Source organism: Agelaius tricolor, unplaced genomic scaffold, assembly GCF_023055355.1.
Source record: "Agelaius tricolor isolate 1412-34295 unplaced genomic scaffold, bAgeTri1.0.p SCAF_20, whole genome shotgun sequence".
In the NCBI taxonomy this organism is placed as follows: domain Eukaryota; kingdom Metazoa; phylum Chordata; class Aves; order Passeriformes; family Icteridae; genus Agelaius; species Agelaius tricolor.
This window is the reverse complement of record NW_027269280.1, coordinates 1507405-1521600: the sequence shown is the minus strand read 5'-3', so window position 1 is coordinate 1521600 and position 14196 is coordinate 1507405. Positions and strand designations below refer to the sequence as shown.

General features: G+C 43.9%; 1 protein-coding gene across 1 annotated transcript in view; it reads left to right on the top strand.

The window, feature by feature from the left end:
* The window catches only part of LOC139598496 (transmembrane protein 132B-like), a 223746-nt gene that overhangs the window by 145174 nt on the left and 64376 nt on the right, over positions 1-14196 (top strand). The window contains exon 4 of the mRNA XM_071444944.1: positions 5630-5816. Coding sequence (XP_071301045.1) covers positions 5630-5816 — 187 coding nt within the window. The remainder of the gene's footprint in view (positions 1-5629; positions 5817-14196) is intronic.

The window sequence follows — 14196 nt, the reverse complement described above, 5'->3', positions numbered from 1 at the left end:
AAAATGTTTGGGGGAAATGTGGACAGCAAAGCAAGTTCTGTGTTAGGGAGCAGCTCTGTGTCCTTCCAGCCTCACCAGAGCTGCTCATGCTGGGAGGAAAGGGCTTGGGCTTGGCCATCCTTGATCAGCCAGAGCTGTGTGTAAGCCCAGGTGCCCTGGGCAGGAAGGCAGAAGGGTTAATATTCAAATCTTCATCATTCAGAAGCTGCACGCTGCCCCTGCTTTCATTTCCTTCATCTCAAACTGCTCAGATCTTCATTTCCTCAGGGGCAGAAGGTCAGGACCTTTAATCTGGAGGTGTTCCCTGAGAGTTCCCTTCATTTAACTTCAGCAGGCAATGAGGGTCTTGAGCACCTCCAAAAGCCTCCTGTTGTGGGTGTTTGCTCTTCAGTAAACCACACTTACAGAATTCATCCTCCTGAGATCAAAGGAGCGAGACCTTTTTCACTCAAGTATTTGATAAACTAATGTACCTTGGTAACGTGAGGTCACTGAATTCTTATTGGATTTGGTTACAATTTGTCAGAGTAAGAATTGGCCATTATCAGCCTGGAAAAGACTCTCAAGCAACATGATACCTTACACGTATTATTTTTCAATTTTTCCAATACCTCATGTCTGCTCCATTTTGGAGGGTGTTGTTTACACTGCTGTGGCTCTCATAAACAAATTGCCATTTACTGAAAGCATTATTTTATGAGTGAATGGAACTTGTGATTTCCTGTAATAGCCAAGTGCAGCAATAGAAGGCTCTGACTTTTATCAGCTCAATTGTTGCTGACCCATGAGTGGGAGCCAGCAGAGCCTTGGTGTGGCACTGCAGAGTGCCCAGAAATGCCCCCCTGCATCTCTCATTCTCTGCCCAAACACACAGGGCAGCCCCTTCAGCTTGGTTAGCAATGCTAATCTTTCTGAGTAGCGAATAATTTTGTTTGTTTAAGGTAAATACAAACCAGTTGTGCTGCTGCTGCTGCATTAATATCAATCACAGTATCATTCCATTAATTCAATAATTCATGTTGGGCTCAGACAAAGTCAATTCATTGTTATTTCAGTGCCAGGTGATTTCGTGCTGCTGGTTAAAACCTCTCCCATGAGAGCTGTGCTGGATCCTCTCACATGAGAGCTGTTCTTTTGTAAAAATAAACTGCAGCTCCTTTATGTGGATGTGTCTATGGGGAGAGCTCTGGGACTGAGCAGCACTTTCCTGTCCTTTATTGGGACAACTCCTTTATTGGGACAACTCCTTTATTGGGACCACTCCTTTATTGGGATGACTCCTTTATTGGGATAACTCCTTTATTGGGATAACTCCTTTATTGGGATAACTCCTTTATTGGGATAACTCCTTCATTGGGATAACTCCTTTATTGGGATAACTGCTTTATTGGGATAACTCCTTTATTGGCATAACTCCTTTATTGGGATAACTCCTTCATTGGGATAACTCCTTTATTGGGATAACTGCTTTATTTGGATAACTCCTTTATTGGCATAACTCCTTTATTCTGGAGCTTGGAGCTAAAGTTGGCTTCCTTTGGGATGGATTTGCCATTCTGTGCTCAAAGTGCAGACTGGGTGTGGGATGGGGCCTGGGTGTGACAAAGCTTGGCTGGGCTGTAAATGCACCAGACAGGTATGAGGGCAGACAACAGGAGATTGGGCAGAAATCCCAAGGATTTGGGCATTTTTCCAGCCCCCAGCAGAGGCAGGATTGTGAAGGTACGCAAATAGGATTATAAATCACCATTTGAAGAAGAGGACCTACTTACAGTAGTTTGTGAGAGGAAATAAATCCAAAAAGACCCATGGGGTTCTTTTTTTCTCCTCTCACCAGAGAGAAAAATGTGTAATGAATGTCTCATGTCTGAAACACTGGGCTGGATTCATCAAAGGGAGTTAGTAATTACCAAATTGAGAGAATCATGAAGCGCTTTTCTAAATTTGAAAGGCTCATCAAGAATAGATCAGGAGCAGGCAAAATTAATAGTTATGAACTCATTTCCATAGAAATGGACTTATTAGCAAGCATGCCAGCTGCCTAAAATTATAAGGTCTTTTCCTTGTGCTTGCAGGAAATAATCTTTTTTTATAAAAGTAATTTTGACTTTTTATTTTTTATTCCTTCTCTAAACTAGAGTTTGGCAAAATCCTAAACCTGGAGAAAACTTCACTGGACAATAGAAACATTGAACTAAAAAGAAAGAAAAGATTTGGAAGGGAGAAGTGATTTATAGTCCTTGGATTCCATGAGACTCTCCCCAAGAGTGCAAACTTATTTAAGAGAAAAATGAAGTAAGTCTCCAGGAAAAGCTGGGAAATCTTGATAGGATAAAGTTTGGTTTAACAGGATTTAATGGCTGATAACAGCATGACTTACAGTCCTGTGCTTTTTCCCACTGGTGGCATTTTGTCTCCACCAGGCAGGTGGGCAGTGGCCACCCAGAGCAAGGCTCTGCCCTCAGTTCCCAACCAGACCAAAAGCTGAAGGTTTTCCCTGGCAGGGGGGGAACCCCTGCTTTTAAAAAGCCTTTCAGTGGTGTGCTGCACAGCCAAGAGAGAAATTGAAATGCAGGTGTTGGGATGGGAATTTATCAGCTAATGGAGCTGACATAAGTAAATGCTGACATTTGAGGTCTTGATTATGGCTTAATTTATCTCTGGTTTTACTTTAGCAACCTCCATCAATTTCAGTAGAAAAAGGCAGTGGTCTCCCACACGGTATTGCAGAGGATGGTTAATAAATTGCAGGAATTATGAATGTAATACCAGCCTTTCCAGCAGGAAACCTCTATAGGATAAGAGATGAAGCAGCCAGTAGGTGAGCACTACTCTGAACATGAGAGAAATTCACTTTTCAGGTTTTATCATGAGTTTGTTAGAGCTGTAACCTGGGAAGAAGCTTAGAACAAAGAGGGTGAATTCATCCGTGGGGTGCTCGGTGTCCCAGATACCACAGTCCTGGCATTGCTCCAAGCTCAAGCTCCAAAGAGGACAAACCCCATAATTTTAGAGGAAATTCATTCACCTGCTGGGGAATAGAGTGCAGAAAGCTGAATCCTGGTTTGCCAAAGCTGGGCACTCAGGGGAGGCTCTGCAGGTGGAAGATGGTTCAAGGCCATCTCTTGCAGTGGAAGCCCAAGAGGGAAGTGGAACCTTCTTTAATCAATATTCATGTGTCATGCTACTTAATTGGCTACTGAGACAAAGCAGAAAACCTCTGACAAACATTTGGAGCTGTTTTTCCAAATGGTGCTGAGGATTCTCTTTGGAACCAGGACTGAGACCTGGGAGGGAGGACAGCTTTGTTCTGATTCATCTGTTAATGCAGTCTTGTTTGAATACACCTGGTAATGTAGTTTTCTTTTAATTCACCTGTTAGCGTAGCTTTGTTTGAATTCAGCTGTTAATGTAGCTTTGTTTTAATTCACTGTTCACGTAGATTTGTTTTAATTTACCTGTTAATGCAGTTTTGTTTAAATTCACCTGCTAATGTAGCTTTGTTTTAATTCACCTGTTAATGCAGCTTTGTTTGAATTCACCTGTTAATGCAGTTTTGTTTGAATTCACCTGCTAATGTAGTTTTGTTTGAATTCACCTGTTAATGCAGTTTTGTTTGAATTCACCTGCTAATGTAGCTGCATCTGAGCAAGGTTTATGTATAAGATACAACCCCCCTGTTGTGGTTTCTTTTTGGATGTGTAAAAGGAAAACCAGGAGAGGAATAATTGAAGGTGTTGTGGGCTGAACTCAAAGAAATGCCAGTCAGTGGGAGCCGTGGATTGGATTTGTCATTGCAGACTAACCTATTATTTAATTAGTCTCTCTGTACCCAAATCCTGCACTGGTGGTTTTGTTCTCAATTTGAAACCACTCCTGTGTGGTTTTGGGAGTGGCAACTATTGGCCTGAGCAGGCTGAAGTGAAATTGCAGACCTAAACAAACCTTGACAGGCCCAATATCTAAATCCATAGTTAGTGGAAAGCTCATATCTGAATTTTAGTTCTGTGTTGTGAGCATATTAATTGTATGCAATTTAGAGAAAACAAACTGCTGGAGGTGATACACAGAAAACAATGAAGTTCAGTTTATGTTTTTAACAGAAATGGTTTAATTACATCCCTATTATTATGTAATAAAATTTATCTTAAAAGGTTTTTGCTGGTTGCCTGCTTGGCCACACAAAAGATGCCTTAATAGCTTCTAGTTTTGCCTGGAGGTGGATATTATCTTCTGTCAGCATGGAAAATATTTATCCTCCAGGCATTGAAGCATATGTTTAGGTTGTTTGTTGTCAGAAAGAAAACACGAAAATCAATAATTCCTGCTCAGATTTTTTTCCCCCTTTACAATTCTCCTTCAGAAACATATGGCAAACCCAGATTCTGCCTCTGTGCATTTGGGGAGAGCAAAAGGATGTTTTAAGTCTCTGTTGTCTGCAGCAGCAGCCAAAACTGTGAGCACAGCTCCTGGAATGGCTGCTTTGGGGAGGGACACACAGACCACGAATGTCCCATTGGCCTGACATACAGCAAATTCAGATTTTACCCCAAAACTCGAGCAGTATTGGTAAAATCAGGTGTTTCTCCAGCAGAAGAAGCAGCTGGCTCTGCAGCCAGAGCCTTTCCATCCCCTCTCCATGGCTGTGACCTCCACCAGGTCTCCACACTGCGGGGTCTGTCTGGGAGTCTGGAACTTGCGTTCTTTGTAAATATTTGTGTGTAAACTTTGCATGATTTGTAAAACAACTCAGTTTGTGGGGAAGTTTGGGTGAGCAAAGGTCTGTTCTCTAAGCAGATCCCTGCTGTGGGTGCTCTGAGTGCTGCTGGTTAAAGCTTGGTGTCTGTTTGCTTCTCTGTAACACAAAAACAAGATCTGTTTTTCTAACCTGAGGATTAATTATTAATATTTACATAGCTTTGGACCTGAGGAAAGTGATAAGAGTTGTTGTTGAGAAAGGAAGCAGAAGTAATTCTTAAATTCATTTCTGACTGCTGTGCATTTACATCCATTTCTTTACTTTTAAACTTTTATTTCCAGATGAGAAATATACGATTGCCATATAATTACAAGTCTGCACCACTGACGAGGAGAATGTTGTCATGAATTCAAAATAGGGATAATCTACCCCTCATTTATTGTCATGTATAATTTCTGCAAATCCATTTTTGCACTGAGATAAAGACCAGTTTGGGTTTGAAAGACTTTTTTTCCCTCCACAAGAGCTCATTTCTGGTAGAACATGAGGAATGGCCAAGTATTCTGTTGTTTTGCAGCATCAAAATTATAATAATGTTGTATTAAATAATTTAGCAACTTCTGTGCACTGCTTTTCCCAGGGTTTGTGGCTTATTCTGTAAGTTCATTGCGATTATGGAGAATGAATGCCTGAGTTTAATGGGAAAAATGTTTCCGTTTCAGGAAACTAAAAGATGAATTTTCACCTTAGAAAGTTCTGCAGTTGCCCATGTGCAGTTTTATTTAAGGATCTGTCAGTGCCTCAAGTCCGAGACGCTGAATTTAATATGAATTTAATGGCCGATCTTCTGGCGAGTAGGAAAGAGCGATGAAAATCCACTCTGCCATCAACGCCCCGGTGATGATGAGGGGAATTTCCCTTGTTTTCCAGAGCAAACATGACCTCCTACGAGATCCTGCAGATGGATTTCGAGATTGACAACGGCAGCAGCCTGGCAGGGGCGCAGCAGATCACCTGGCAGGTGGAGTACCCGCGGGACGACTCCGTCAGCGAGCTCGTGGTGTCCGAGATCTTCGTCAGCCGCACCATGTTCGTGGGCATTGTCCCCCTTGCCATGGTAAGCACCTGTTCCTGCTCCCTTTTCTGAGTGGTTTTATGGGATTTGTTCTTCTTGCCATGGTAAGGACCTGCCCCTGCTCCCTTTTCTGGGTGGTTTTGTAGGAATTGTTCCCCCTTGCCATGGTAGGGACCTGCTGCTGGTCCCTTTTCTGAGTGTTGTTATGGGAATTGTTCCTCTTGCCATGGTGAGAACCTGCTGCTGCTCCCTTTTCTGAGTGGTTTTATGGGGTTTGTTCCTCTTGCCATGGTGAGAACCTGGTGCTGCTCCCTTTTCTGGGTGCTTTTATGGGGTTTGTTCCTCTTGCCATGGTAAGGACCTGTTCCTGCTCCCTTTTCTGGGTGGTTTTATGGGGTTTGTTCCTCTTGCCATGGTAAGGACCTGCTGCTGCTCCCTTTTCTGAATGGTTTTGTAGGATTTGTTCCTCTTGCCATGGTAAGGACCTGCTGCTAGTCCCTTTTCTGAGTGTTGTTATGGGAATTGTTCCTCTTGCCATGGTAGGGACCTGCTGTTGGTCCCTTTTGTGAGTGGTTTTTTGGGAATTATTCCTCTTGCCATGGTGAGAACCTGGTGCTGCTCCCTTTTCTGAGTGGTTTTATGGGGATTGTTCCTCTTGCCATGGTAAGGACCTGCTGCTGCCCCCTTTTCTGAATGGTTTTGTAGGAATTGTTCCTCTTGCCATGGTGAGAACCCACTGCTGCTCCCTTTTCTGAGTGCTTTTATGGGATTTGTTCCTCTTGCCAGGGTGGGAACTCTTTTCTGAGTGGTTTTGTAGGAAATGTTCCCCTTGCCATGGTAAGAACCCGCTGCTTGTCCCTTTTCTGAGTGTTTCTGTGGGAATCGTTCCGTTTGTCATAGTAAGGACCTGCCCCTGCTCCCTTTTCTGAATGGTTTTGTGGGAATTGTTCCCCTTGCCATGGTGAGAACCTGCTGTTGGTCCCTTTTTCTGAATGATTTTGTGGGAATTGTTCCCTTTGTCATGGTAAGGACCTGCTGCTGGTCTCTATTTTTATAGGAATTGTTCCCCTTGCCATGATAAGAACCTGCTGCCGGTCCCTTTTCTGAGTGTTTTTGTAGGAATTGTTCCCTTTGCCATGGTAAAGACCTCTGCTGATCCCTCTTGAGTGTTTTTGTGGGAATCATTCCCCTTGCCATGGTAAGGACCTGCCCCTGCTCCCTATTTTTATGGGAATTGTTCCCTTGCCATGGTAAGAATCTGCCCCGCTCCCTTTCCTGAATGTTTTTGTGGGAATTGTTCCCTTTGCCATGGTAAGGACCTGCCCCTGATCCCTATTTTTATGGAAATCATTTCTCTTGCCATGGTGAGAACCTGTTCCTGCCCCCTTTTCCTGAATGTTTTTATGGGAATTGTTCCCCTTGCCATGGCAAGGACTTGCTTCTGCTCCTTTTTGTTCAATGTTTTTCTGGGAATCATTCCTCTTGCCATGGTAAGAACCTGCTCCTGCTCCCTTCTCCTGAATGTTTTTGTGGGAATTGTTCCTTTTGCCATGGCAAGAACCTTTCCCTGCTCCCTTTTGCTGAATGTTTCCGCTGATCCTCGTTAGTATTCCAGGAATGGGAGCCTTTTTATTATGAGCTGCTTCCTATGCACCTGCTGCAAGTGATTTAAATGCAAAAAAAATCCATTTCAATAATATTTTATTTACCTGGTGTGCCGTAATGGCTCCTTGGAAACCATTTGGGCCTTTTGTGAAAATCCTTTGCCGTTCCTGGGTTATTGGCCTGGTGCATGGGAATGGCTCCTGTGGAGCCCTTGTCCTCTCTGTGTGAATGGCAGTGCCAGGCTGAGCTCTGAGGGTAGCTGGTGTCATTAGTGGGGACATTTCCACTGAAATAAATTAGCTTTGCATGTGTGGGAAGCTTCATTGCTAAACCAAACAACCGGGCTGTTTGCTGCTCTGCTTTCCCCCAAAAGAGCCAAATAGTCCAGTGAGCTGCAAAGTACCAATTTAATAAAAGATTTAATAAAAGGCCTGGTTTGAGTTGCACAGAAAGGACAAAATACCCCCTGAAGATGGAGGTGCCCAGCAGGTTAAGGAGTATGAGCGCAGGAAGCTTGAAGCTGATGTTTTAAAATAAAAAATGCAAATATCTCCTGGTAAAATCAGAGGCACCTTTTCCAGGAGGAGCCTTTGAGCTGCGTTGGGGGCATGATGGACTTTTTAATATCAGGGCTTTGCACATGAACAAGGATTTCAGTGGGGAAATTGGGGTGTAAAACCAGAGAAACAGCCAGAGAGTCTGGGTGTTGCAGCCTTTCCCTCAGAAGCACCCATCCTTTTTTACTTCCTTCCTCATGAACTTTTGCCCTTCATCCTGTTGCTGCCAAAGTATTTTCTACTAAAAAAGCTAAAAGGGATTGGATGGGCCTGCTGGCACAGGGGAAATAAATAAATAAATGTTAATTCCTAAAACTCCGTGCAAATTAACAAATTAGCTTTTCCTTCAGTACTCTATTATTATTTGGTATTTATGTAGTGTTTTATATTTTTGGAACTCTTTGTAGACATGAATTAATCAGACCTGAATAAACTAAACTTGATGAGAATAGAAAATGAAACGGAAATGAAGTCACTCTTATTTAGTTTTACCTGTTTCTGAATGACTTCTAAGTCCCTTTTTATATTCTTAAAGGTACTTTTGAAACACTTAATCTTGCAAAGCTCTTGCTTATTATCTCTAAAAACTATTTTGGTTAGAAAAGAGGTAGAATTTGTACCTTTAAGAACAAGTGACAGCAGGGATGAGTGGCTTTGAAGACTGTAAATGCTATTTTGTCACCTAAACTCTTGTTTTGTTTAGGCTTTAATTCAGCTAAAAAAGCAGGGATGCACCAAGGGAAATACAGGTTGGATATTAGGAGGAATTTTTTTTACAGAAAGGGGGATAAAGTTCTGGAATGTTCTGCCTGGGGAGGATGCAGTCCCCATCCCTGGGTGTGTTTAACAGAGCCTGGATGTGGCTCTGGGGGCCAGGGTTTGGCTGAGGGGTTGGGGCTGGGTTGGGCTCAGTCTTGAAGGTCTCTCCCAACCCAGTGACTCTGTGGATTCTGTGGGTTCATTAAATTGATTCTTCCAACATTTGGTGCCCAGATGAAGACGTGGAGCTCACATCCCCACAGTAAAGTTGATCCATTCCCATCAAACACAGCAGAAGAACAGATCAGGGTGAGGAAAGCACAGCCAGAGCTCTTTTTGGTGCCTCTGTTTGTTGTGCTGCTGAATATCAGGGCACAAATCTGCTATTCTCTCTTGTGCTGTTAGTTCCCATTGCTGACTCCAAACACAGCAGGTGATTATTTAGAAATGTTTATGGCACTGACATAGGCTGGGAGTTGTGAATCTGGTTGGTGTCTGATGCAGCAGAAGGTGTGTTTCAGCATCCAGAAGGTCCAGCAGAACATTCTAAAGTTAGATCTGAACTAGACAGCTTGATTTATCTTAATGTAAAAATGTGATATAATAATCCTGCAAAGTGGAAGTGCATGTCCTGCTAATTACAGAAACTGATAGCACAGATAAATCTGCTCTGTCCAGTGATGATATAATTCTGTAATTCTCAGTTATTGCCCTTGATCTAAGCAGGCATCATCTGCAATTTCCATAGCTGTGGAAAGTTGGTGGTAGCAAGGTCATCAGTGGAGTCTGGCACTCCTGGGGTGCAGGAAACAAACACTGCCCCAGCTTTCAGTCTGCCACCCAGGTTTCTGTCACAAACACCTGTGACTTGATTAATCTGTTACCTAACTAACAGTTGGCAAAAATATAAAGAAAAAGAGAAAAAAGTTAAAATCCAGGTCTTTTAAAGAGTTTCTAGGCAACCAGAACTTAGTTAAAGTAAAGAATTAGACACTGAAGAGATGTATCTTAACTGGTTTATGTAAGAAGGCTCCAGCTGGGGCTGAAGGCTTGAGGAACAATAGATTTAATAATAGAAAAATACCTGGCATTGTCTTCTTATCTAGGAAAAGGATGGCTTGGTCTGTGCCTGGCAGCCCTGCTCTTTCAGGGGTCCACGCTGCAAATCCTGTCTGTAGGAATGGAATTGTGAGTCCCAGGCTGGCATTGCTCCAAAGCAGTTTTCAAATGCAGCAATCAATGCTTCCCCAGGCCTCTGTGCCCCTCAGCCTCAAGCATTCCTCTGTTTTCTACAAGTATCTGAACTATGTCTTCAGGACGTTTGTTTCCTCCCCCAAAACGGGAGCTGTTGGTGGAGTAAAGGTTTCCTGAGGCTGTGAGTCCCTTACACACATGGCTATGCCTGCTCTGGTGAGGTTTCTTTAAATGGAGCTTGGATAATTGCATTGCTGGTTGCTGCCACACAAGAACACCCAGAAAAAAATTGTCCTTAAAGTGCCCATTTCTGTGACTCGGACTGAAATGGGATTGCTGAGTGCAACACTTGGCTGATTTGTTTGAAAAAAAGAAAACTTTAAAGAATTTATTTTTCCTACAGAAATCATGGTTTGCTAATGGAATTTATATTCAGGAGTTAAAGGAGCACACTCAGTGCAAGGTGGAAGGTGACCCAGGCTTAGAAAGCAGCACCTCAGACTAAACCAGAAAATGTCAGTCTTGAGCAGCTTTTCCTTGGCTTGCTCTGGGGTTGGGGGTAAAAACCAAACCCATTTCATTCTCAAGTATAAAAAATCCAGGGCAGGATCAGTCATTTCTAGCAAACCCAGATGATTTCTGTATCTCTCAGAAGTTGGTTAAATGCCTTCATGTGCAAAATTGTCCCCTATGTGTTTATCCATTGCACTTAATGCATATTTCTTACTTGAAATCCCATTGACCTTTGGCTTTGCAGTTCCTTTTTAACAGTGCCTCCCTGTTGTACTTTGCATGCAAAGGAACCTGCCCAGAATGGGATTTTGTCCTTCCCAACATTCACCATTTCATTAAAAAAAATTAAATGGAAGTTCAGTCTAGAGTGGATCTTCATCCCAGAAATATTAGGAATTATCAACTTTGTTTTAAAACAGAACTGGAATCTGTGGCTCCCAGATCACAGATTTCAGTGTGAATTTTAACACTGATTAATGGCAGCAGGGTTGAAGCCTTGAGCTTTCCTAAAGTCCCACATTGGAAGGATTGATTTTGTACTCAGAGCAAATTAACTACTGTGGAGAGAGTACAGAATAGGAAAAAAGAGATTCTTCTTTTGTATTACTTTATTTCCCATGCCCATAGCAAGTGTTTTATGTCTCTGCAGCAGAGATAAGATCTTGTGCAATTATTACCATCTCCAAATTAATTGTCATAGAGAATTAAATGGTTTTGTTTTGTCAGGCTGCTCCTAAAACCACAGGGTGAATTTTATGGAGAAAGATGAAATTTAAAAAGATTTCTTGGAACACATCAACCAAAACACAAAGCGCTGAAGGTTTATTAGGTTTGATCAGGGGAAGGCCTTGACTCTGAAACACCCTGGGATGGGAAATGTGTGGGAGCAGATGTGGGGAATGTCCTCATGGGCTTGGACTGGGCAAGGCCAGGGCATTTCAGCTGGCATTGCCATCAGACACCCTGAAAAGGCATTTTAGTGATCACAGCTGTTCAACCGCAGAAAAATGGATTTCTGTGCAGAGCTGAGGGGTTTGATTCAATTCGAGGCAATCACAGAATCAGAGAATGATTGAGTTGGGGGGGACCCCAAACCCCAGCCCTGCCATGGCAGGGACACCTCCCCCTGTCCCAGGGTGTCCCCAGTGTCCAGCCTGGCCTTGGGCACTGCCAGGGATGCAGGGGCAGCCCCAGCTGCTCTGGGAATCCCAGCCCAGCCAGGAATTCCCAATGTCCCACCCATCCCTGCCCTCTGGCACTGGGAGCCATTCCCTGTGTCCTGTCCCTCCATCCCCTGTCCCCAGTCCCTCTCCAGCTCTCCTGGAGCCCCTGCAGGCCCTGGCAGGGTCTGAGCTCTCCCTGACTGTGCTGGTGCTCACAGGGGTCCCAGGATGAGGGCAGAGATGAGAATCTGGACTCTTATGTTCCAGAAGGCTGATTTATTATTTAATGATATATATTCTATTAAAAGTAAATGATACACTAAAACTACACGAAAAGAATAGAAGAAAGGATCTCTTCAGAAGGCTTGAAAGGAATAGAAAGGAATGATAACAAAATCTTGTGACTCTCAGAGAGTCTGAGCCAGCTGGGCTGTGATTGGCCATTAATTAGAAACAACCACATGAGCCCAATCCCAGATGCACCTGTTGCATTCCACAGCAGCAGATAACCATTGTCTTTCTTGTCCTCTGAGGCTTCTCAGGAGAAAAAAATCCCAACAAAGGATTTTCCACATCTGTGACACCCTGGGCTTCTCCTGTCCAGGTGAGCACCCCCAGCTCTCCCCAGCCCTGCAGCAGCCCCGGGGCCCCTCTGGGCTCCCCAGCAGCCCCAGCTCCTTTGCTGTTGGTCCCAGAGCTGGATGCTGCTCTCCACGTGGCATCTCACAGGAGCAGAGAGGCAGAATCATCCCCCTGGACCTGCTGCCCACACTGCCCTGGAGGCAGCCCAGGATAGGCACAATAATGTACAAATATTCTATTTTGGGAGGAAAAAAATGCCTTTTTTTTTTTTTTCTTTTCTGAAGTGAAAATGTCCCATTCTGAATATGGCAGATAGGAACATTTTGGTCATGTCAGCATTCTTCCTCAGTGTTCTTCCAAAAATGAAATTCCAGACAAATCTCTTCAATTTCCTCAAGTGTTTCATTTTTAACTGGACTGTGTTTTCCAAAGGATATCACATCTTTTCCTCTTTCAGTCTAATTCTGGGCATCTGAAGTAGGGTTTGGAATGGCTCAATGTGAACCATTATCCCTTTTTTTCCTCTGCTCAGTTAAACATCCTCTATCATTTAATTTTCAGAGCGAAAAAGAAAGAAACTAAAGGAAAATTTCCTATTGGTGGGCCAAAAATAATGGCATTTTGAGTGTTTCCATGAAAGCAGTGTGACATGACAAATTTTAAGAAGCTCTGTGAATACTATTAATATTTATGATGCACTCAAGAAAACATCTATTGTGTGCCACATCCATCAAAGATAAGAATTGTATTCTACTGTGTTGGGTGATAAACACTGGATGACAATAGCTGGAGATTATGTGAGGTTTTCATCCTCGTGCTTGAGTAAAGCACCATGTTATTCCACTGTGAACCAACAATTTGCTTTCGTGAAATTTGATACACTTGCTGATACTCGTTCCAATCAGAGTCCAAAATATGAATGAACATGCAGAGAAGGCTGATGCCAACTGCTCCAGATCCTTTGGGAGCCAGGCAGCATTTCCCACCAATCCACCTCTTGGAACTCACTCTCAATCTCCCCACATGACAGAGATTTGCCCAATATTGTCAGCTGGGTGTAAATGCAGGCTTCCCCTGTCCCATGTTTGTCCTCAGAGCATTCCCCGCACAGGGATGGGGCAGGGATGGATTTTCTGTGCCCTGGGAACCCTGTGCTGGTCCCACAAACCCTCCCCAAGGCATGGCTGGGGTCTCCTGAGCCTGGCCTTGCTGTTGCTCTCTGGCCTTGCTGTAAAATGCAGTTTTGGAGCTGATTTATGATCACCTGGGGACACACAAAGGGGATTTTCCTTGGCTTGCTCTGGGGTTGGGTGTAAAAACCAAACCCATTTCATTCTCAAGTATAAAAAATCCAGGGCAGGATCAGTCATTTCTAGCAAACCCAGGTGATTTCTGTATCTCTCAGAAGTTGGTTAAATGCATTCATGTGCAAAATCGTCCCCTATGTGTTTATCCATTGCACTTAATGCATATTTCTTACTTGAAACCACATTGACCTTTGGCTTTGCAGTTCCTTTTTAACAGTGCCTTTGTGTTGCACTTTGCATGCAAAGGAACCTGCCCAGAATGGGATTTTCTCCTCCCCTCCTGCTCCCAGCACCACATTTTCCTGCTCCCTGCTTCCACCCAGAGCCGTGGCTGCTGCTGGGGTGAATCCCCTGGCACAGACCCTTCTCCTGCCCTGCCCTGTGCACTGAGCCCTTCCTGGAGAGCAGAGGGATGGTGCCTCAGCTCTGCACCTCACAGCCCTGTTCTGGAAAGGTTCTCTGGTTTGGGACTGATTGATGGGGATCTGGAGCACCTTTGGGCAGCTTTGGGGGTTTCCAAACAAAGCTGAGTGTGGGAGAGGGGATGTGCTGCCCATGCACCAAGGGCAGGAGGACAGCAGCATTCCTGCACCAGAATGAGCCCAGGGCTCTCCGATCCATGTGGACACTTAGGATTCTTAGAAAATCCTCTCCAGGCTGCTCAGGCACTAAACTCTTGTTAGAATAAGTGTTTCCAATAAGAAATGTGCAGAGGAAATCCTGAGAGGTGGCTCCTGCTGAG